This window comes from Xiphophorus hellerii, chromosome 18, assembly GCF_003331165.1.
Source record: "Xiphophorus hellerii strain 12219 chromosome 18, Xiphophorus_hellerii-4.1, whole genome shotgun sequence".
In the NCBI taxonomy this organism is placed as follows: domain Eukaryota; kingdom Metazoa; phylum Chordata; class Actinopteri; order Cyprinodontiformes; family Poeciliidae; genus Xiphophorus; species Xiphophorus hellerii.
Window position 1 is genome coordinate 3247656 of NC_045689.1, and position 23409 is coordinate 3271064.

Below are 23409 nucleotides of genomic sequence, written 5' to 3' on the forward strand. Positions count from 1 at the left end.
AATCAACTCTCCAAAATATTTTTAATTTTCCATTGATGCTCACTTATTGTGTTAAGTTAGTTGGTTTTACTAAAATCTGTATAAAAAATGGTAACTACCATACTGGCAGGACCTGAGCTGATAGGCTCCAAGCTGCTGTGCGCATGCGTAGTGTTGGAACCGCTAGCTAGTCAGTTTGCGCTTCGCCATGGGAAAATATAAGTTTTCACAACTTTGGCTCGATGATCCGAGATTCAAAGAGTAGGAATGACCGAAAGGCATTTTGTAAAGTATGCAGGAAAAAAATCTAAATTTGACCTGGAACGACATGACGGTGATGAAATGAGACCGACCGGAGCGTCCGCCATTCATCAGCAGCAGCGGGTTCCTGCGCGGGTTGAGGCTCCACCGTGGAGCAGATTCCCGTTTCACTTTTTGGTGCTAAACGAAGAGATGTAACTTCAAACTCAAGCTCAGCTACGAGCCAAAGTTTTACCAGCGAGGCGATGGGAGCTGCAGACTCTGAAGCTCAGAGCCGAGCTGCTCTGAACACCGCAGCAGCTAAAGTAGGTTAAATATCACCAACCTAACAACAGGCTGCAGGGTGAACAAACTCAAAAGTTAACATTCCACTGCAATTGTAGGAAAAGTGGTAGAACTTTTACGTACAACTTTATCATTCATTATTAGCTGATACCATTTAGACACGTTTCATCACGTTATTGTTTACATCCGGAAATTTCACGAAGGCAAAAAGACGATTCTTCTCTTTGCCATCCGTAGCCGGTACAACGGTTCCGGTAACTAAATGAAACCGTTTTAATTTAGAGCAACGGGAAAACAACTCAGGAAAACCGTCAAAGAACAACTCAAAACCACTCGGATCCCCTCCTCCCTCACTTTCCGTGTCGGCTAGCTACACGCAGACTAGTTGCCATAGCAACAAGCAGCTCCGCTATATGTATGAGGATCCAACGCCATCAAACCCGCAAACGTTTCCCACGCAAAGAGCAACACATTCAGTCCTTAACAGTTTCATGTTTTCAGGCTTGATGTTTATTTTGGGATTATAAAACGATCATCTGAACACGCCGGTGGCTGATTAGCTCATTTAAACAGCTGCTCTGATTGTAACGATGATCTGACAGAGTTGGTGTGTTGGTCACCGAAACACATGGACATTTGTTTATTTAAACTTTTCAATGACCTGTGAAATATAATACCCTTGAACCTTGTTATCGAGTTGTCCTAGTGTTAAAAATTCGTAGCAAACTAATATTCTATTGAGAGTAAAAAATAGGTTGTGAAATTGGAATGTCATTGCATTTTACTGATGTCCTTTAAAAAAAAATCCTGAGTCTTATTGTTTTAGGATAAGCACTAAAAATAGTGCTTTCTGTTTTTAACATGTGAGGTTTTAAGATAAAGTCACAGTTAGACCTTCAAGTCAGTGGGATAAAGTTGTACATGAGCCGTCATCTTACAGGGGTCAGTGCACTGATTGCAGCTTTCTCACAGGTCGTAGATTATCAATCTATAAAAAGTTTGACCTGCCGATTTCAATTTAGCCAGTAAAAATCTTTTTTGTCTTGTGTGTACTTTTGGTTTGGAGATTTTGGCCAACATGACAAAGTTTGGACACCCATAAACATGCTAAACTTAACACAAAATGATGCTAATGTGTTTCTCCCACTTTGCGGCTCTAACAGGTTATTTTACTGACCAACTTTAAACATGGTCCAGAGGATGAAGACTGTCCTGTTCCTGAGGACGTGAGAGAAACGCTGGTGTATTTCCACAACGACATCCTGCTTCATTGTGGTGAGAAGTTCTTCCTATTGGTATCTTCAAATGTTGATTGCTTTTGTCAATTTCAATTTCAATTTTCAGTTACAAAAGTTGCTATTTCTTGCAAAACAGCAATACGAATGCTAATCCATCCATCCATTTTCTTCCGCTTTATCCGGGGTCGGGTCGCGGGGGTAGCAGCTTCAGAAGGGAGGCCCAGACTTCCCTCTCCAGCCACTTGTTCCAGCTCCTCTGGGGGAATCCCGAGGCGTTCCCAGGCCAGCCGAGAGACATAGTCCCTCCAGCGTGTCCTGGGTCTTCCCCGGTTCCTCCTCCCGGTGGGACGTGCCCGGAATACCTCACCAGGGAGGCGTCCAGGAGGCATCCTGACCAGATGCTCCTCAACTGGCTCCTCTCAATGTGAAGGAGCAGCGGCTCTACTCTGAGTCCCTCCTCGATGACTGAGCTTCTCACCCTATCTCTAAGGGAGAGCCCAGCCACCCTACAGAGAGAAAACCCATTTCGGCCTCTTGTATCCGCGATCTCGTTCTTTCGGTCATGACCCAAAGCTCATGACCATAGATGAGGGTGGGAACGTAGATCGACCGGTAAATCGAGAGCTTCGCTTTTTGGCTCAGCTCTCTCTTCACCACAATGGACCGGTACAGCGCCCGCTTGACAGCAGACGCTGCGCCAATCCGCCTGTCGATCTCCCGCTCCCTTCTTCCCCCATTCGTGAACAAGATCCCGAGATACTTGAACTCTTCCACTTGGGACAGTACACCCCCCCCTGACCCGGAGAAGGCACTCTACCCTTTTCCGGATCAAGACCATGGCCTCGGATTTGGAGGCACTGATCCCCATCCCGGCCGCTTCATACTCGGCTGCGAACCGCTCCAGCGAGAGCTGCAGATCATGACCTGATGAAGCCAATAGAACCACATCGTCTGCAAAAAGCAGAGACGAGATCCTAAGGCCACCAAATCGGATCCCCTCAACACCTTGGCTGCGCCTAGAAATTCTGTCCATAAAAGTAATGAACAGAATCGGTGACAAAGGGCAGCCCTGGCGGAGTCCAACTCTCACCGGAAACGAGCCCAACTTACTGCCGAACGCCTTCTCCAAGTCCACAAAACACATGTAGACCGGTTGGGCGAATTCCCAGAACCCTCCAGGACCCTGCTGAGGGTGTAGAGCTGGTCCAGTGTTCCACAACCAGAACCAGAACCACACTGCTCTTCCTGAATGCTAATCTGTATTCTATATATTCTAATATTTTACATGAAGCCAATGGAGGAAGAGGAGTGTTCAGGGAGTGGAAAACAGTAAAACATACAGCAATGGTGCTTATATTCTTTCAAAGCAGACACCCTTGGCTACGTTTTGATGCAAAAATAATTTCTGTACAGTGAAATTTGTAGAATCAGGAGGATTTTGTTTGTGAAAAAACAGTAAAGTTTGAAAAAGCCTCAGTTGCTAGAGGGCGCACTTTGGCAGCCGAAGAATTCTGAAAAACTGAAAACGGCCAAAAATCTGCATGAAAGTTAAATTGTGATTTCAGAAAAACCATAAGAGATATTAAAAAGCTGAATCATTTGAAGATAGCAGAACATCTTGTGACTTGTTTAAAAGTTGAATGGAGTTTCTAGGTTGATGTAGGCAGAAGTGGTAATCTGTCAAAGAGTGCAAAGTTTGCTGAATTTTGTGGAATCCCTATTAATTTCAATGGAGCTGAAATTTTTCCACAAAGTTAAAATATTTAAAATGATGTAAACGCTGAAATTACCAAAAGATATATGAGAAGTCTTCAGAACAAGGTGAATGTTTTGAGATGTAAATTGCTGAAATAAGTTGAAGTATGGAGAAGTTGTTAAGTGAACAAAAATGTCTGGAAGACAGAATGAGAAAGAAAAACACAATTTTGATTGATTGATTATGTATCTTAAGGGATTCACATTGAGCATGAAGCACAGGAGGAAGAAGTGGACACGTCTCTCAGGGGTAGACTTCTCAGTTTGGTGGAAAAGGTGAAGAACTTTCGCAAAAAGGAAGAAGAGGAAGTGCCAGAGCTGGAGGAGGAACCAAAACCAAGTACAATGAACAGTAAAATTACAAGATTTTTAAAATACTTGAAATAAAATGTATTCCCAAAATAAATGAATCCCCGATGTGTCACTCAGGTACCCTTCAGGAGCTCATCTCCCACACTATGATCCACTGGGCCCAGGAGTCTTTCATCCAGAACCCGGAACTGGTGCGTCTGATGTTCAGTTTGCTCCACAGGATGTACGACGGGCTCGGCGAGCTGATCCGTGCTCTGCCCAAAGCCTACGCCATCAACGCCGTGTCTGTGCAAGACACCATGGACCTGCTGGAGTGTTTGGGGCAGATCCGATCGCTGCTCATCGTCCAGATGGGTCCAGAAGAAGAGAGACTTATGATCCAGAGCATCGGGTCAGAAGATTTTACATTGATAAGGTTTTCTTGTTTAAAGGTGACCTATTATGCTTCCTTGACCAGCTTAGGATAGGTCTATGGTCTATACAAATCATGTTTATTACATTTTTTCCACCAAATCATTCTTACATAATGAGATTTTAATCTGCTCAGTTCTGCCTATTTTGAGTTCCTTGTTTTAGGTTTCTGTCTCTTTAAATCCAAGTAAGCTGCTGCTAGCCACGCCCCCCCAACTCAACGTTAACACACCTGAAAATGGCTGAAAACAGATGCTCAATTATCCAGCCATACATCTTTGAAAAGCATTTGTAGAGCCTCCTACTCAACCAACAAGACTGCAGCCAAAAAAGATTCTATAGAGAATGGCAATAATTAATCAATTCAGAATGATCAAAAATTGATTTTAGTCTGCTTACTTTTTTGTAAAAAATATTTGAATTTTGTTTTAATTTAGGAAAAAGCCAGGCAGCTAAGCCAACCTAATACCGGTAAATTAAGTTGCAGAATTTTATTCACAATCTTATTTTTGTTTAAATATAAACTGATGGAATTTGGAACCTTCTAAAATTGTTTTAGATAAATGTTTTTTTGTTTACACATAATTTAAATAGAATCTCTAGACTGAAAAGAAAAATTGGTTTATGAATCGAAAATCATTTCTGAATTGAATTGAGAACCTATAAATTGGAATCGAAAGGAATCTCTAGACATTGGAGGATTCACATCTCATATTTCTAGATGGTAGATCAACAACAAACGCTTGTCTTTTCCAGCAGCCATTGCACAGCGCATACAGTGGTAAAACCAGCTGACCAAATGTGCTAGAACTCCTCTGGGGTTACTAGGTAGCAAGTCTGCTGGGGTTGCTAGGTAACGGACAGTGCTTTCTGATTTGTTACATTACAATCTGGAGGTTTCTGAAATGGCTCATTTTCCAGACACCAACAAACATGAACTTATTTCCAAAAACCAGCCTGGGTCTTTGTTTTTTTTAAGTGCTACAGCTGTTTTTAGTAGCAGTAGAGAACAAAATTAGTATTTTGCGTAGTAGGTCCCCTTTAAAAGTTGTTTCTGTGAGTCATGTATGCATCAAATCATTCTGACACTTCCTCCACTCAAATCGGTTACATATTTTCTGCTGTATTGCAGGAACATCATGAACAACAAGGTTTTCTATCAGCACCCCAACCTGATGAGAGCTCTTGGCATGCATGAAACCGTCATGGAGGTCATGGTCAACGTGTTAGGTGGCGGTGGAGACTCAAAAGTAATTGTTCCGCATCTTTTAATTTAAAGCACTTCTTCTTCTACTTCCCTTTAGGAAATGGTAAAACATTCTTGGGCTTTTGTTTCCAGGAGATTCGGTTCCCCCAAATGGTGACAAACTGCTGTCGTTTCCTGTGTTACTTCTGTCGCATCAGCCGGCAGAACCAGCGCTCCATGTTCGACCACCTGAACTACCTGCTGCAGAACAGTGGCATTGGCTTGGGTCAGCACGCTCATTTTTAAACCTAGATTACATTAATTTAAGTCCATATCTTTGAGGATGGAGTAAATCTGTGAGAGAATAAATAAGCAAAAGGAAAGAAATACCAAAAATAGATGCAAATGATCCTTATTCTGTTGCATTGTGCACTGCTGTCAGTAAGGTGGAGAACAGTTGAATGTTTTTCTTCTACATGCAGGCATGCGTGGGTCAACGCCTCTGGATGTGGCTGCTGCCTCCTGCATTGACAACAATGAGCTGGCTTTGGCTTTACAGGAGCAAGACCTTGAAATGGTTGGAGCAATTTAACCATAAAACACCAAAACAAGTAAAAATCTGTGTGAGAAACAGCTTAGAATAATCCATTTCTCTGCTTAACGTTGACGCTAATGTAGGTGGTGACGTATCTGGCTGGCTGCGGACTGCAGAGTTGTCCGATGCTCCTGTCGAAGGGTTACCCCGACATCGGCTGGAACCCGTGCGGAGGAGAGAGATACCTGGACTTCCTGCGCTTTGCTGTTTTTGTCAACGGTCTCCTACCAATATTAGCATGAGTTAGCATGTTGGTTTAAATTTAAATCAGCAGTTTCCTAGATGTCCATCTTCCTCTTTCTCGCAGGGGAGAGTGTTGAAGAGAACGCCAACGTCGTTGTGCGTTTGCTAATCCGTCGCCCCGAATGTTTTGGCCCAGCGCTGAGAGGAGAGGGTGGCAACGGTCTGCTGGCGGCCATGGAGGAGGCCATTAAAATATCTGAGGACCCTGCGAGGGACGGACCAACGGTGAAAAAAGACAGACGATTCATGTGAGGGCGTGAAGATCATCGGCGGGAAATTAGGGGCATGGTAGATAGGAGTAAATATCTGGTAAAAATCTTAGAAATTTTCTGTAAAAAAAGGAAATTTCTGACCTTGAAAAGTAAAAATATTGACAGGATAAAAGGAAGAGTATATTTCCACCAAGAAACTCTAGAAAAAAACTGGAAATTTCTGAATAAGAAAAGTAGAAAATTTTCTAGGAAAAAATAATTTTCTAGGAAAAAAGAACAGTTCTGAGCTTGAATAGTCGAAAATATGCTAGATGAAACTCAATAGAAAGAACTTTGAAATTTCTGAGTATTGAACTTAAAAACATTTCAACTTTTGGAGATTTTTTGAGTTTCAAAATTTGAACATTTTCAACTTTTCAAACTCAGAAATTTTTATTTTTTAAAAATAGATTAATCTAAAAATGTTAGTGTTTTTTCTCTACATACAATGGCCCTAATATGCCCTCATGAGATAAACAACTTCAACAGGCTCACCTGAGTCCTTTTGTTCTATCCGGTGGTCTGATTGGTTGGCAGGTTTGGAGGTGAGGGACAGCATGAGGAGAACCGCGTTCACCTGGGAAACGCCATCATGTCCTTCTACTCTGCACTCATTGACCTGCTGGGTCGCTGTGCTCCGGAGATGCACGTAAGAAACAAGTTTAATGTGATTTTATGAGTGCAAGTTATTGACTAATGAGTTAATATAAATTGATTATCAATTGACTACCGATTAGTTGATAAGCGTCCATTTTCTTAAAAACTTGACTTTTCGCTTGTGTGAAATCATCATCCCATATTAAAAAACATAATTAATTTTGAATATTATTCTGTCATCTGTTTCATTACACAAACAGAACATTGTGGTTTTCTCACATTATTAAACTTAGACATATTTATAAAACAGAAAAACCGAAACCTCTCAATTTACTGAACAGATCAATAAAAGATGAAAAGAATAACACACTTGAAGGAATGTTAAAACTCGGCTCCGCCTTTTTGCCGTCACGTCATCATCTTCGTAGCACGGCAGTCATTTTAAAATGAGAATTTGACGTTGCTTCGTCACGCAGCTTGGCTGAAATAGCGCTATAAAGCTTAAAATTAACTTAGAGTTTTTGAGTGTTTATATTTTTAAAAACAGAACCGCATAAAGTTCCTTATTAATCCCACACCGGACTCTGTTTGGACCGTTTCTCTGCCCTGTTGTGTTATGACTCCGCCATCTTGTATCAACGGCTCCGCTTAAAATTGACCAGCGGCGCCCTCTCCTGGATGGTGGTCAAATTACAACACTAACGAAGGTCTACTGGACGTTATTAGTTAAACGACTGGAACTAATTTGAATCTAATAAACCATTAATCGACAAATTAATATCTTAAGTAATTGTTCGCATCCCTACTTAATTATTTTCAATGAAAACCAAACAGGAAAAACAAAAAATGATATAAAATTAGGCTCTACTTGTAATATGGAAATAGTTTCATACTTCAGGGAGCTTTGTTGAGTAGTTTTCAGATCTCTAAGTTGAATTTTTGAAGGATAAACTGTATGATTGTCTTTATTTTTGTTTATTTGCAGCTAATCCAAGCAGGAAAAGGTGAAGCTCTACGAATCCGCGCCATCCTTCGATCTCTAGTGCCCATTGAGGACCTGGTGGGGGTAATAAGCTTGCCAGTACAGATACCTGCCTACGGTAAAGGTAAGTCAGTTAATATTTTTGGATAAATAAATGTACAAAACGTCCTGCAACAGACAAACGTTAGCTGGAGATAGGCACCAGCGCATCTCCCGACCCCACTAGGGACAAGAGTGTTAGAAAATGGATGGATGAAATGTACAAACCTAAGATTTCCAAAAATCTTAGGTTTTTGGAAAGCCTTGAGCTACAGGAAGAACCTCAAAATATCTTTTTTTTAAATTGCTATTTGCTGTCGGGCTTCTTTTTTTTTTATCTAACTTATGCTGAAGTCAGCTAACATTGAGTTTAATTATCTCAGTAACAGCATTTACAATCAAAAGTAAAAGAACAATCTGGCCGTTTTTATTATTACAGCCTCCTAGGGGCTTGTGGGAAATCTTTTATTTTGCTCTACCTCAAAATAAATTTGCAAATACATCTTGGTTTATTTTGTATGCAGTCACAATAATAATTATTATTAATTTAAAGAGGCTTGTAAAAACATAAATATACATTTTTAACTATTTGGTGCAGAAAATTGGTGGAAAATCGATATATAACTGGTGTTTATGTTTGTGTAATATCTTTCAGTAGAGATCAGACAACCAACATGAAAAAGACACAACCAAAACTGGCAGATGATGATAGTATAATGTAGTTCAATTGGAAAGTAGAGCAACGTGAAACCAAACTACACTAGATGAAAAATATTTTCCTGGTGTTTTTTTCCGACCAGCTGGTCCAATTTCTCAATGGATCCATAATATTTTGATGATTAATATCCTCTTTCATTTGTAATTTCCTTCCAATCCACAGACAGTCAGATCATAGAGCCAAAGATGTCTGCCAGTTTTGTGCCAGACCACAAGGCCTCCATGGTGTTGTTCCTCGACAGAGTCTACGGTATCGACAATCAGGACTTCCTGCTTCATGTGCTGGAGGTCGGGTTCCTGCCTGACATGAGAGCTGCTGCCTCTCTGGATACAGTGAGTAGAATGAAGCAACTCCACATATTTTTAAGAGTTTGAATGTGAACCTTAAAGGTGATCTGTTATTCTTCCTGTGGGCTAATAAGACATGTTTATTCATTTTTTTCCACAAAATCAATCTTTGATAAAACAATAAATCAACAACAATATATGTTGTGATAGACATGTCGTCAATCTCTGATCGAATATTCAGTTTATAGAATATTCACTGAGCCACCTGGCATTCTGGGAGATGTAGGCAGAGGAAAGGCTTTAGCTGCTCAGTCTCTCAAGGCTAGCTAAGCTAGGTTGGTGGAATCAACTAACACACTCACTCTTTGGTTACCTAGCAACTCATTCATTCTTTGGTTACCTAGCAACAACTTATTGAGTAACTTGTGCAGCAGCAGTTTAATGTTTAATCCTCTTAACTTCTTAAAAATAAAAAGCAATGACATAAAGCGAAAACTGTGGCTAAAACAGGAAAAGTGACACCATCTGTTAGACAGTATTTCAGATATTTACAACAAAAAACTAATCAATAATTATCAATATTGATTTTCCAGCCAAATTGTATCATATCAGCAAGTGGTTTCTGGATGCTAAGTCAACAACAACCCATTGTACAGTTCATACAGCGGTAAAACCAGCTGAGTAACTGTACTGGAACTCAGGTTGAGTTGCTAGGTAACGGGCAGAACTCTGTTGGTGTTGCTAGGTAACAGCACGGTGCCTATGGAATATGACTTGACATTTAGGAGGTTTTTATTTTCTTGACACCAAAGAACATTAACTTATTGGCAAAAAACAGCAGAGTAGAGACCCACACGGAGGTATAAAAACCAGCAAGAAGTGAATTCTGCCTAACAGGTCTCCTTTATCGACTGTTCTGTCTGATTCAGGTGGCCTTCAGTACGACTGAAATGGCGCTGGCCCTGAACCGCTACCTCTGCTCGGCTGTTTTGCCGCTGCTCACCAAGTGCGCCCCGCTGTTCGCCGGGACGGACCATCGGGCCATCATGATCGACTCCATGCTTCACACCATTTACCGCCTGTCCCGGGGCCGAGCCCTGACCAAGGCCCAGAGGGACGTGATCGAAGAGTGTCTCATGTCACTCTGCAAGTCAGTATTACACATGCTCGACACTCAAAATAATTTAATTAAAAATTTAAAAATTATGGTTGAATTACATCTTGTGATCCAAACTCAGTAAAAAGTTTGTTTCTAGTCCATAAAATGTCACTTATTAAAGGTCGGGGTGATATCTACAGGTACCTCAGACCCTCCATGCTGCAGCATCTGCTCAGGCGGCTGGTATTTGATGTACCCATCCTGAATGAATATGCAAAGATGCCTCTAAAGGTCAGCTTCCTGTTTGATCGCCTCTTATATTCTGTATTTCAGCAGGGATTGCATAATTATTTGGCTAATTAATAACAACAAATAACAATTTGTTATTAATGAAATGATTAGATATAGTTTTTATTAAGTTTATGACTTTGGAAAGATGACTTAAAACACTATGAATGCTGTAAGGACTGGTGCAGTCCAATAACTTATTTTGGAAAATGGGGTCCAACAATGTTGTCTAAAATACAGTTTATACACATTACATTTAATACCAGATCCATGCAAATTCACACAGGCACCTATACAACCTGTGGTTTTATGACCGTTTGTCTACATATCTGCTATTATTAAATTCACATTTCACCTTTTTTGAATTTCAGCTGCTCACAAATCACTACGAACGCTGCTGGAAGTACTACTGTTTACCAAACGGATGGGCAAACTTTGGAGTGACCTCAGAGGAGGAGCTTCATCTTTCTCGAAAGCTCTTTTGGGGAATATTTGAATCGTTGGCACACAAGGTGAGAGATTAGTTTCAGCTTGTTTAATTTCCATAGGATTTATGACATGATTAGTTCACACAAACGGGAGCAGCAGCGGGAAAAGGATAGTTCTGATGTACTTGTCGGATTTTCTGTACATTTACTCGTTTATATCCTTTAGCTAAAACCATAACTTACAGAAAGATTTATGAAGCATTAAATGGATCAGTATCAGTCCAGGGAAGGGGACCAAAAATTTCACAAAATTATCTAAAACATATCAGCATAGCTAAAGTTAGCACATTAGCATTATTCTCTGCTAAATACCTAATTGGTGTAGAGGGACTAATTTTATAAATTATGTAGAACAAATATTGGGTATCAACATAGTTGAAGTTAGCATGTTAGCATTAGCCTCCTTTAATAACCATATTAGTGTAGCGATTTATCATTAGAAGAACTAATTTTACAGAATATGTAGAACAAATGGTGCGATATTAACATAGTTGACGTCAGCTTGTTAGCATTAGCCTTTGCTAAATACCTGATTGGTGTATTGCTTTAGCATTAGAGGAGCTAATATTAAGGATTAGCCCTCTGCAGATACTCCAAGAAATAGATTAGAACAAAGTGTGACAAAACAAAAACCAAAAAAGTAGTTTTCTTCTCTGATTCACTTTTCAGAAATTTGATGCTGAGCTTTTTAAGATCGCCATGCCGTGCCTCTGCGCCATAGCTGGAGCCATTCCTCCTGACTATGTGGATGCTACCTACTCCTCTCACACTGAGAAAAAGGCCTCAGTCGACGCTGAGGGCAACTTTGATCCCAAACCAGTTGAAACCACAAAGTAAGTTCTCCTTATTATAGTTTTTCTGTATAAATTACAGCGTTGTAATGGATGTAGATTTGTTTTTGGTTATTACACTACAAAAACACTTTTCACATTTTACCAAGTATTTTTGGTCTAGTTTCTAGTGGAAATATCTTAGTATACGTGAAATAATATAAACTAACTTAAAAGTAACTTTTCAGCAAGATGTTTTAAGTAAATAATTCTTTAATATTGATAAAAAAGTTCCCGTTCCCATGTTTTAAGTGAGATAGAGGAACTAGAACTGGGTTGCTTGGTAACGGGCAGGGCTTGGCTGGGGTTGCTAGGTAACGGTGCAGTGGAACATTCAACCAGTGGACTAGAACTTTTGTATCAATATTAAGGAATTATTTACTTAACCCTCTATGGCATGACTTTTTATTTTTGGGGGGAAAAAATATTTTCCTGCATTCTTTGGGAGCTTGGTGGTCCCTAATTACATGTCAATCATAAAATCGGACTCTGACACCTCCTGGAACCAGATTTGGGTTTGTTGCCTCAGGGTAACATTGGTCTAGAACACCAAGATTTGCTACACTGATTATGAGAAATGAAATACAAATCAAACAAAAACTATATTCATGAAAAAACTTTTTTTTGGACAAAAATATGTCAAAAATCATGCCCCCCAAAAAATAAAATAAAGGAGCAATGTGAGGTACAGATATGTGGTTTGTTGCCTGAGGGCAACGCCATGCCATAGAGGGTTAAAACCATCTTTTTTATCTCGCTGAAAAGTCACCTTTAAGTTGGTTTATTTTATTTCAAGTTTACTAAGACATTTGCACTAGAAACTAGACCGTAAATATTTGGTAAAATTTTGTGTGTTTGCAGTGTAGAAGTTAAATTTCATGATGTAAATCAACCGTTTTCAAAAGCAAATCTGGATATTTCAGTTACTGAATATACATTAAAGACAGTAAATTCTCCCACAGCACCATCATACCAGAGAGGCTGGATGCTTTCATCAACAAGTACGCAGAACACACTCATGATAAGTGGGCTTTTGAAAAGGTCAGTGAAAAACAAAATGTAGCATCTGATGAAAATATAGTCCTGTCCTTAACGTTTACCTCCAAATGGTTTCCCAGATTCAGAACAACTGGACCTATGGAGAGATTCTGGACGAGAACGCGAAGACTCACCCAATGTTGCGGCCGTACAAAACGTTCTCTGAAAAGGTGACGATTCCTCTGCTTTCTGAAAAATTTGTTTTTAAGTGATTTTTTTTTTAGTTTATTCTTTTTTGGGCCTCAGGATAAGGAGATATACCGCTGGCCTATTAAAGAATCAATCAAGGCCATGCTGGCATGGGAGTGGACCCTGGAGAAAGCCAGGGATGGAGAGGCAGAGGTGGAGAAGGCGTCGACACGCAAGATTTCCCAGACTGCTCAGGTACAAGACACAGCAGAAAAATATGTATTCATGGGAGTTTTTACACTGAAAAAACACAAATAAGTCACACAACTTACTTCTTTATTCTCCTACCAATGTGATCAAAACATATTTCCATCAGTAAAATGTAAAACTGCGCAATAAATCCACCGATTTCATTTTCCACCAATGCTCTCCTTGGGCTTTAATAGTTCAGAGTGATGGCAGCAGGGCAGCCATCTTGTTTGATTTTTTTCTTATTTGATGTTTATAGCTTCTATTTACATTTTGAATTCAGATCAACGCTATGACAAAATATTAAGATCAAGTTATGATTTTATATTTTTAATTACATATATAAGATGATTGATATTTGTTTTTATTTGTCTTTAGGCCACATATGATCCCAGTCATGGCTACAACCCTCAGCCAATAGACATCTCAGGGATGGCTTTGTCCAGAGAACTGCAGGTATGCAAATTTCTGTTATTATCATCATATTATGCTTTGAAATCTTGACAAATTGCGTCTCTTTTTCTGTTCATGCAGTCTATGGCTGAGCAACTGGCTGAGAACTACCACAACACCTGGGGCAGGAAGAAGAAACTTGAGCTACAGGCTAAAGGCAGAGTTATCGTCTTGTTCTAAAGGGGATCTATTATGCAGAATTCACATTTTACATGTGCAAAATCCTGGAGGGCATAAAGCTGCTCACTAACATTAATTAGCTTTGGTTTCAGCTGTCAATTTGTCAACATAACGCGCTAAATCTTAAATGTACGCCTGATATATAAAAGAAAACGCTATGACAACTAGATAACAAGGTCCAAGGGTAACACATTTCACAGCGCAGGAAAAAGATTTAATAAAAAAATCAAATGAAATAGTGAGGCATAGGGAAGTAGATTAGTTATGCTAGCTTGACTATGACAACCTGAACATGTAGATGTGCTGTGGAATTCGGTGTGTTTCGGTTCAGTTAAAAAAAATAAATAAAAAAAAGGTGACCCATAATATATAATTCTTAGGTGACGTCACACTTCTGTGAACTTTGTACCTGACAGCCATCTTGGTATTCGGTTGCTATGAGCTGCCGAGCTAACAAAATTAGCTTAGCTGATGTAGCTTATATTTGCTAGCTAAAACAGACATGTTTTAGCTAGCAACATGTTTGTTACTACATGTACTTACTCTGCCAGTCACCAGAACCTTCCTATTCACACAGCGTTCTTGCGTCCTTTACAAAGTGTTTTTAATATTGATTGTGTGCGTCCCTGGACTTTAGTTGAAGCTCCTCCATTATATTCGCACTCTTTGTGTTCACTAGGCAGCTAACTATGTCACAGTATGAGATCGGAGACATCTTGTCCGCATCGTCTGACCATTTTCCTTCTCCATCTCATACGAGTCGATCCTGACAGGAGCCATTTTGTTCAAGTATTTTTCTCTTTTGGTCAAGAGCGTCCACATATTTTCTTTTTGTTGGTCTTGAAAACATGGTTTGTTTTGAATAATGCTGTGATTGTCTACTAAGAGGGCCAGTTGAGTCCAGTTCAGACATGTGGGAACTGTGTATTGAATATCTTTAAGAGAGTCCTGATCAGGATAATGTTGTCCACCAGGTGGCGGTACACACCCTCTGCTGGTGCCATATGACACCCTGACAGCCAAGGAGAAGGCCCGCGACAGAGAGAAAGCCCAGGATCTGCTCAAGTTCCTCCAGCTTAACGGATACGCTGTGACGAGGCAAGCCGGACGTTCGTTCATTCCATCCATCCATCCATCCATCCAACCATCCATCCATCCATCCAGCCATTCATTCATTCATTCATTCATTCATTCATTCATTTAGCACAATGAGGATTCAGTTAACATGCTGGTAATGCCCCACATGCTACAGTATTTCAGTTAACCTTAGTATTTTTGGATAATATTAGCTTATATTTCCTCAGTTTGCACACTGAATGGAGTTACTTTATGTTTGTCAATATGCTAGTGATAACCCTCATGCTACTGGTGCTATCAACATGATAGCGATTCAATATGCTACTGATAACCCTCATGCTAACAATAACCTAGTACGTAAAATAAATATTTTAGCTAATTGTTGATTTATTAGCTATGTCTATCATTCTGAATGGATTCAGTGAATGTAAGTCAATATGCTGGGAATACCTTACATGCTACTTAAGCTAACCTTGGTATTTTGACTACTTTTAGCTGATACACTGATGTTAGCATACTAAATGGAATAAGTCTATGTTAGTCAACATAAGCTATTGATGAGATTTTTGTTCACCTTAGCATTGTTGCTAATTTTCAGCATCAGAACGCTGGGTTCTAACTGACACGCACGCTTTGGCAGGACCTTTTAAATTTCTTCAGAAATGTTCTAGTGTTCTCCTTATAATGTTTCAAAAGCAACTCTAACCAGGTGGGTTTTTAGTCTAGACTTAAAGGAACTCAGTGTTTTGGCGGTTTTGCAGTTTGTTCCAGATGTGTGGTGCATAGAAGCTGAACGCTGGCAACAGTATTTTAAAGTCTATTCTCTGAGCTACAGTGTCGGGGCTGTAGAACTGGGGTGATGTGCTCCATCTTCCTGGTTTTAGTCAGAACACCAGCAGCAGCGTTCTGGATCAGCTTCGTCCTCGTCTGCTCAGTTCACTGACTGTCCGTCTCTTTGTCCCGTCTTCAGGGGCCTGAAGGACATGGAGCAGGACATTTCCTCCATCGAGAAGCGTTTCGCCTACGGATTCCTCCAGAAGCTTCTCAAATGGATGGACATCGCTCAGGAATTCATCGCCCATCTTGGTGCGCTGGTTTTAAGAGCTAAGCTGCCATTTCATTCCTGCGCTGAACTAACGAGCCGGCTTGTTTTCTCGTTGATTAACAACAGAGGCCGTAGTTAGCAGTGGTCGCGTAGAGAAGTCGCCACATGAACAGGAAATCAAATTCTTCGCCAAGGTGAGCTGAAGGAATTTAGCTTTGAATGAGTTGAATGTTAATTTACTTTCAGCCCCAAAGGAAGCATTTAATAGCCAGAGTTTGGAAATATGTCGGGAGTAGTATTATGTTATAACGAGATATAACACTCGTTAAAACAGAGGTTTTTCATTTTAACAAGTTGCAAAATTTTTTAAAATGACAACTTTTCTGAAAAATTGTTCTAAAATAAAATTTGTTGTTTTACTTTTATAACCATATACAAAATTTGTTAAAGAAGAAAGTTTTACACTAACAGATGTAAAATTTGTTAAAAAAAGAGAGTTTGTTATTACAAAATTATATAAAACTCATTAAAACGAGGAAATTTCACGTTGCAAGAAGATAAAAAAACTCGAAAAGGAAGAAAGTTTCATTTCATAACGAAGTGTGAAAGGTTTCATCTTATTTAGCTAAATGCATAAATGCTGCCTCAGATTTTAGATGGACGTGATTCCTGCCAGAAAGTTTTATTACCAGAAAATGCAGTTTTTTGTTTTTACTTCAAAATTCTGTCTTTTAATTACAAAAAATATGTATATTAATTTGATGTAATTATGTACTAATTGCACCAAATTTTATTTTATTCTCACACTTCCTTTGTGTTTTTGCAGCTGGACGGTTCCTTTGGTCATTTTCTTATCAGACACTTTTCCATTTCTTGTTAGCTTGATTAGCAAAGCAGCTTGAAAATGAGCATCAGAAATAATATTTAAATCAATTCTATCTCAATGTCAAATTTATTTGTATAGCACATTTAAAAACCAAGTAATTGCTCGAAATAAAAAAAAAAGCCACACAATTTACACCAACCGTCGTAACACAAAACAGAGATTAAATCAGTTAAAATAAAACACAGAGATTAAACAGGAAACAAGTTAAGTAAAATTATAATATTTTAATAACAAAAAACAAACATTTTCCAACTGGTGGCCTCCATTTTGAAAAACGCTGGCCTATCAGGTTATTATTTTCTGTTCTGAAAGTTTAAACGTCGCCTTTCCTTGTTGCCAGATTCTCTTGCCGCTCGTCAATCAGTACTTCAAGAACCACTGCCTGTACTTCCTGTCCACTCCTGCCAAGGTTCTGGGCAGCGGCGGCCATTCCTCCAACAAGGAGAAGGAGATGATCGCCAGGTTTGTGTTTGTGTTTATCGGCCGTCCGGACCGCGTCTGTCCTCTCCTGCTGCCATATCCCTCCATGTCTCGTGTTAGAGATTATCCGTTATTTCCTTGACCTCTTATACTTTTTGTGTACCTGAAACGTTTGACCTTTGCCCCCTCCTCACCATCCTCCCTCCCTGTCCCTGCTTCTCCTCTTTTCTCCTCCGATCTCAGTATCTTCTGTAAGTTGGCTGCCTTGGTGAGGCACAGAGTTTCTCTTTTTGGTAAGGAATTTGCATGGTGGTGTCATTTTTTCTATCCTGTCTTCCTCCTGTTTTTCTTTTATTTATTCACCACTTTATCATTTCCTCCCACATCACTGAGTTTCCTGTCTAACGCTTCTTTCTCTTCAGCTCAGCTCCTGCTTGGCTTCTATGTTTTCTGCAGTTTTGTGATTTTAGAAGTTGTCTTTTTATGGCTTTGGAGACATTTATTAAAACAGTGTAAACAGAATAAATCAGGTTTAATATGGAGAGAAGTTTGTCCCAATGTAAATGTAGGCAAAGATTTAAATAGAAAAATAAAAATGTAGGAAAAAATGCATTAAAATACTCTGAGAGAGTAATTTACAATGTGTATGCAATAGAAAAACCTACATTTATGCAGTTTTCAATTTTTTCAGATTTTATTTTTATTCTTTTTTGTATTTCTTAGTTAAAAGGATATTTGTTAGCCTCTTTTAATTATTTTTCAAATTGTTTTTTTTTCTAGATTTTTTTTTAAAAAGAAAAGTTTAAAATGTTTCAAATTGTATGTTTTCAAATTAGTTTTTTATATTTAAAATTTTAAAATTACTTTTTCATACTTTTTATGTTTTCAGATTTTATTTTAAAAAAAGTTATTTCTTTATATTTCTATCAATTGCTTTAAAACCTTTTCAGATTAAAATTTTTCAGCTATTTTCTTAAGGTTTTGTTACACTTTTTATATTTTTAAACAAATTTTATATTTAAAAAATATTTTTAAATAATGTTCATAAAATGCATTAGCTCAGATGATCATCACATTTGTTACCTGTAATGTTTAATTACATAAAATTCTAGGACAGGATCTATTTCATTACATGCTCACTTCTTACCTGAAATATGTTTAATACAACAAATATTTCCTTAAAGTGTGATCTATTTCATTACATTTACTTGTCACCTTTATTGTTTACTCTGAACTGTTTAATTACACATTAAACATTTAAAGATGGGCTCTTTCATCTGGTTTGCTTGTTACATTAAGTGTTTACTGAAAAATGTCTGATTATATAATTGTTTACTTTAATCACATAAAATGTTTATTTAAAAATATAATCTTTCATTATATCTATGTTTATTACCTGACATATTTTAAATATAAATTTTTACTTAAAATGTGATTAATTTCATCACCTGTTTACCTGCAACTTGAAGAGCTTGAATCAAACGTTTCATGAATGTTTTACCACATTAAATTATTAAATGAGAGAAAACAGACATTTCCAACTAGGAAGCTACAAAGCTCTTCTTCTGAGTCTGTGTTCACTTCTGAAAAACGCGTATATACTTCATTCATGATGTTGCTGTCAGATTCTCCTCGTTCGTTGTAAAACGTTACAAATACGGTAACAACTTGCTGTCAAACACGTTTACACATGTAAGATTTTCAACTTTAAGATACACATTTAAATTACCCTCAAAACTTTGTTTTTGATTGAGAAGTATTTCAATGTTTCAGTTTTGAAAACGTATTTTTTTATTATTTTAAATTTTTGAAACATGTTCTTTGGTTGCAGTAATATTGGAACAAATGTCTCTCCGTAGATGAACCGCTGGTGTTGCTCTGCGGCTCTGTCATGTGTTGCCAGCCTGGCTTGTAGAGGCAATAGATGCTGTATCTTCATTTTTATCTGCTTCACCACCATGAATCTCTAAAAGTCTCTTTTATTTGAGTCAGCGGTCTGATCAACAGCGAGCACAGAGACTTTTATTTTTTATTCTTTATTCTGGCTTCTTGTAATTTTTTAGTGGCGTTTATCAAACGTTCTCCAAACTTTTTAGATTTTTGTTTCTCTTTCGGCTTAGTCTGCCTTATTTTCTTTTAATTTTTTAAGAGCACTACCATTTTATGAGAAATTGAGTCATCAAATTGATAAATTTTGCACACATAGAACCAAAGGAACCAATTTAATAGATTCTTTCAGTATTGATTTAATGGTAGTGTGAGTTTAATTGTTTTCTAACATCATTTGATTCAAATATAATTCTGTGTTTGTTTATGCCAAACTTTTAAACAGGATTTCTTTAGTATTGATAGGAAAACTGGTGTTTTTAATCATTTAAGTTATTTGAGCTTTTGTATTAAATTTGTATGACGGATCATAATCTGTGTGCCGTTTACAGGAACGGACGCACCTGCAGTGGTAAATTGTCTGCACATTCTTTCGCAGTCCCTTGATGCAAGGTAAATCACCACCATCATCAGAGAGGCTGAAAATAAATAGACACAACGCTCTTCTATTTTGATCATAATTTTATTTTTCCAGGACTGTTATGAAGTCAGGCCCGGAGATTGTGAAGGCTATCCTGCGCCAGTTCTTTGAGAGTGCTGCAGATGACATAGAAAAGATGGTGGAGAATCTGAAACTGGGAAAAGTGTCAAGTAAAACGCAGGTGAGCGAGAACACAAATACAGGAAGTTCAAAATGTTAACAGTGTGTTTGAAAAAGTGAGTAAAACCCCAAATCCTGAGTAACTTCCTATTATTTTACTAAAACTACTGATATGATTTTTGCCAAGTTAATTTTTTTCTTACTAAAAATAGTGATTAAACTAATTAGCAGTGCTAGGTACCGCTAACTAAGAAGTTAGTTTTGCGAACCCTAAAACACTAATCGGTTGGTTCCTGCTAATGCTAAAGCACTACACCAACAAGGCATTTAGCAGGGGCTAATGCTAACAAATTAAAGAATTCCAGTTGATAATCAAAACTTCAACCCAGAAGTTGAACTTTATTCAACTGAACGTTTATATAACAGCCAAGGAAATTGACGCTTTCAAATGTATCCAGAAAAATTTACATGGGGACGCTAATTAAGCTAAATGTTTTCAAAGTTAGCTAAAGCGCTAACTTAAACCAATTAGCACCAAAACTGATAATTGGTCCCGGATAGAATCCATCAGGATGATTATCCTTCCACAGTTACTGTACTTATTTCAATGTCTGCCAGTCAGAATCCCACCTAAACAGTTCTCAGAATGGGATAGATTAATAGTGAGGTATCTGTGGCAGGGCAAAAAGGCCAGAATTAAGCTTAGAACTCTGCAACTAAAAAAAGAAAAGGGTGGAATGGGCCTTCCCTGTTTACAGGAGTACTACCATGCAGCCCAGCTGAGACCTTTAGTCTGTGTCTGTTCACCATCATATACTGCAGCTTGGAAGGAAATAGAAGCACGACAATAAAAGGAATCCCAATAACAGCCCTACTTAGTTATTATAAATTACAAGAAGTACAGCAGAAGACTCCATAACAGGTAGCTTCCTCAAGTCCTGGCAGGAATTGGCTAAAATCTGCAGAAAAGGAGATGCATCTAAAATTATGAGGTGGTGCGCCTATGATTCGGATTTTACACCAAATAGGATTGATAACAGATTCAAATTATGGATCTCAAAAGGTTTAACGACCTATTATTCATTTGTCAACAAAGGGACATTTCAGAGTTTAGAAACCTTACAGAAGGATCATGGACTGGAAAAAGATGATTTTTTTAGGTTCCTGCAGGTGAGACATTATTTTAATAGACATTTTAAAGAGGTGTTGAGAAAAAATGATTCAAGTTTCATGGAGGTATTTCTATCATTAATTAAACCCAGATCAGACAGCAGAATTATCTCTAAGTTATACAATGCCATACAGCTATCTAAACATGAGAATACAGAATACATAAAGAGGAACTGGGAAAAGGAAATTAAGGTAATAATCTCACAAGAAGGCTGGGAAGAAATATGTCAGCTGCAGTGGGTCTCAACTGGATCAAACACATGGCGGGAGTTTTGTTGGAAAAACATCACACGATTTTTTGTTCCACCCATTCAGAGACGATATGAAAGCAACGGGGACGCCTGCTGGAGACTCTGCAGGTCTAAAGGAGCCAAACCACTTCCATGTTTTTTAGAATAGAATAGAATAGAATAGAAGCACTTTATTCATCCCAGCAGGAAAATTACTTCGCAGTTACAGCATAGAGACAAGACCCAATAACAACTACCACTGAGTAGTAGTTGTAGATAAAATAAAAATAAAATATAAAATGCTATAAATTGTAAAAATATGAAATGCTGTTAATATAAAAGCAACTTAAGAGCAGTCCTTGCAAAGATTCAAAAAATGCAGATATGTATCTGTAAATATATGTACAGCAAGTGTGCCACAGTGCAGTTGTGCAAAATCGGACTGATTAGTGCAGAACAATGATTTAGCTTTTATTGTACAGTGAGATGGCCTGTGGCAGGAAGGATTTCCTGTATCTGTCCCTACGACAGCGGAGCTGGAGCAGCCTATGTGAGAAGGTGCTCTTTTTTGGGACCGCCAAGTAATAAAACCATATTGGGAAGAGTTCCACAAGCATAATGAAAATATATTCAATGTAAAAATTTCATTCAAATGTGAAACGTTGTATTTGGGCAACCTACAGTTGGACACATGGACCAACCAAGACAAAAAACTGCTGGCTATACTGGCAGCCAGTAAGAAAGCCATCACAAGGAAATGGCTAAAACCAGACCCACCCACCATCAACGAATGGATTGAAACTGTTTATCAGATTTATGTTATGGAAAATATTTCTTTCTCCCTCCAAGTTGAAAAAGGAAAGTTTTATAAGATCTGGACCAAATGGACTGAGTATGTAAAACCGATTAGATCTGACTTCATTTGATTGTTTTTGTGAACTATGTGCCCTGACCTTGTATGTTCTTGTGTTTTTTTTTTATTGCTCGAGATGGTGCAATCCCCGTTATTGTTCAATTCTGTTCATTTTTGTTATTGTTCACAACTAAAATTAGTAATAGTCTGTAAAAGAAAATACCAGAAAGGCAGTATGGACAAAATCACTTGGATTCTCAGGTTGTAAACTCATGTATGATCTTAATGGGTAAAGCTGTAATTAACGAATGTGATGGAAATCTGTCCTTCTAAATAAAAAAATAATTACAAAAAACAACTGATAATTGATGGTATCAAAGTGCTATTTTGAATTTAAAACTCATATCTGTTACATTAGTCACTAAATGGTTAAGAGATCAAACATGAGCAATGCCTGTTTAATAGTCAGTTAGTTTGGTAATCTGATTTTTGTCATACAGTGATAAGCGGGTCGTTCAGGAACTCTACAAGCTAATTATGTCTGGCACAAACTGCTAGCCTTTTAATGAGGAGTTTAAAATTGTTATTAAATAGCTTTAAAAATATATGTTACTTCTGTTACAGTCTATAGTTTCACATAAAAGCCAGAATTAGATTTTTATTGTTGTGAGCTGATATCTGTTGGCCTTCTTGTTTATTTAGGTTAAAGGGGTTTCCCAGAACATCAGCTACACCACAAACGCCTTACTACCCGTCCTCACTTCGCTGTTTGGCCACATTGCCCAACACCAGTTTGGCGATGACGTTATCTGTGAGTTATTTCAGTTGACTCTAATGAATCTATATTTTTGGTTTGTTTTTATTAATACTTTGCTGGAAACTTACAAAAAAAATCCTCTTTTATTAAATCCATAGTGGATGACCTGCAGATATCCTGCTATCGTTTGATGTGCAGCATATATTCTTTGGGAACTGTCAAGACTCCGCATGTGGAGAAGTAAGTAATTTGGGGAATTAGCTTTAAAAAAAATCCTATTTGTATTGATCATTGATTAAAGTTTTAAATGGTACTTGAACAGTATTTGGTACACTATAGAAATATTAATGTTAGAATTATTTGGCCAATATTAGACCACATTAGCATCAACAAAGCTGACGTTAGCATAACAGTGCTAATGTTAGCATTTT

At 38.1% G+C, this 23409-nt stretch overlaps 1 protein-coding gene across 1 annotated transcript in view; it reads left to right on the plus strand.

Annotated features, from left to right (window-relative positions):
* LOC116737627 (ryanodine receptor 1) overlaps positions 1–23409 on the plus strand; it is a 122983-nt gene that overhangs the window by 52022 nt on the left and 47552 nt on the right. The window contains 29 exon segments of the mRNA XM_075074343.1: positions 1689–1800; positions 3715–3858; positions 3948–4221; positions 5374–5491; positions 5581–5713; positions 5910–6004; positions 6106–6241; positions 6330–6513; positions 7054–7165; positions 8099–8219; positions 9015–9184; positions 10069–10289; positions 10439–10529; positions 10898–11038; positions 11684–11847; positions 12807–12885; positions 12963–13052; positions 13129–13266; positions 13639–13716; positions 13795–13870; positions 14868–14991; positions 15941–16056; positions 16142–16209; positions 17242–17363; positions 17565–17614; positions 19760–19820; positions 19903–20029; positions 22924–23032; positions 23137–23218. Of these exon segments, the coding sequence (XP_074930444.1) occupies positions 1689–1800; positions 3715–3858; positions 3948–4221; positions 5374–5491; positions 5581–5713; positions 5910–6004; positions 6106–6241; positions 6330–6513; positions 7054–7165; positions 8099–8219; positions 9015–9184; positions 10069–10289; positions 10439–10529; positions 10898–11038; positions 11684–11847; positions 12807–12885; positions 12963–13052; positions 13129–13266; positions 13639–13716; positions 13795–13870; positions 14868–14991; positions 15941–16056; positions 16142–16209; positions 17242–17363; positions 17565–17614; positions 19760–19820; positions 19903–20029; positions 22924–23032; positions 23137–23218 (3536 nt within the window).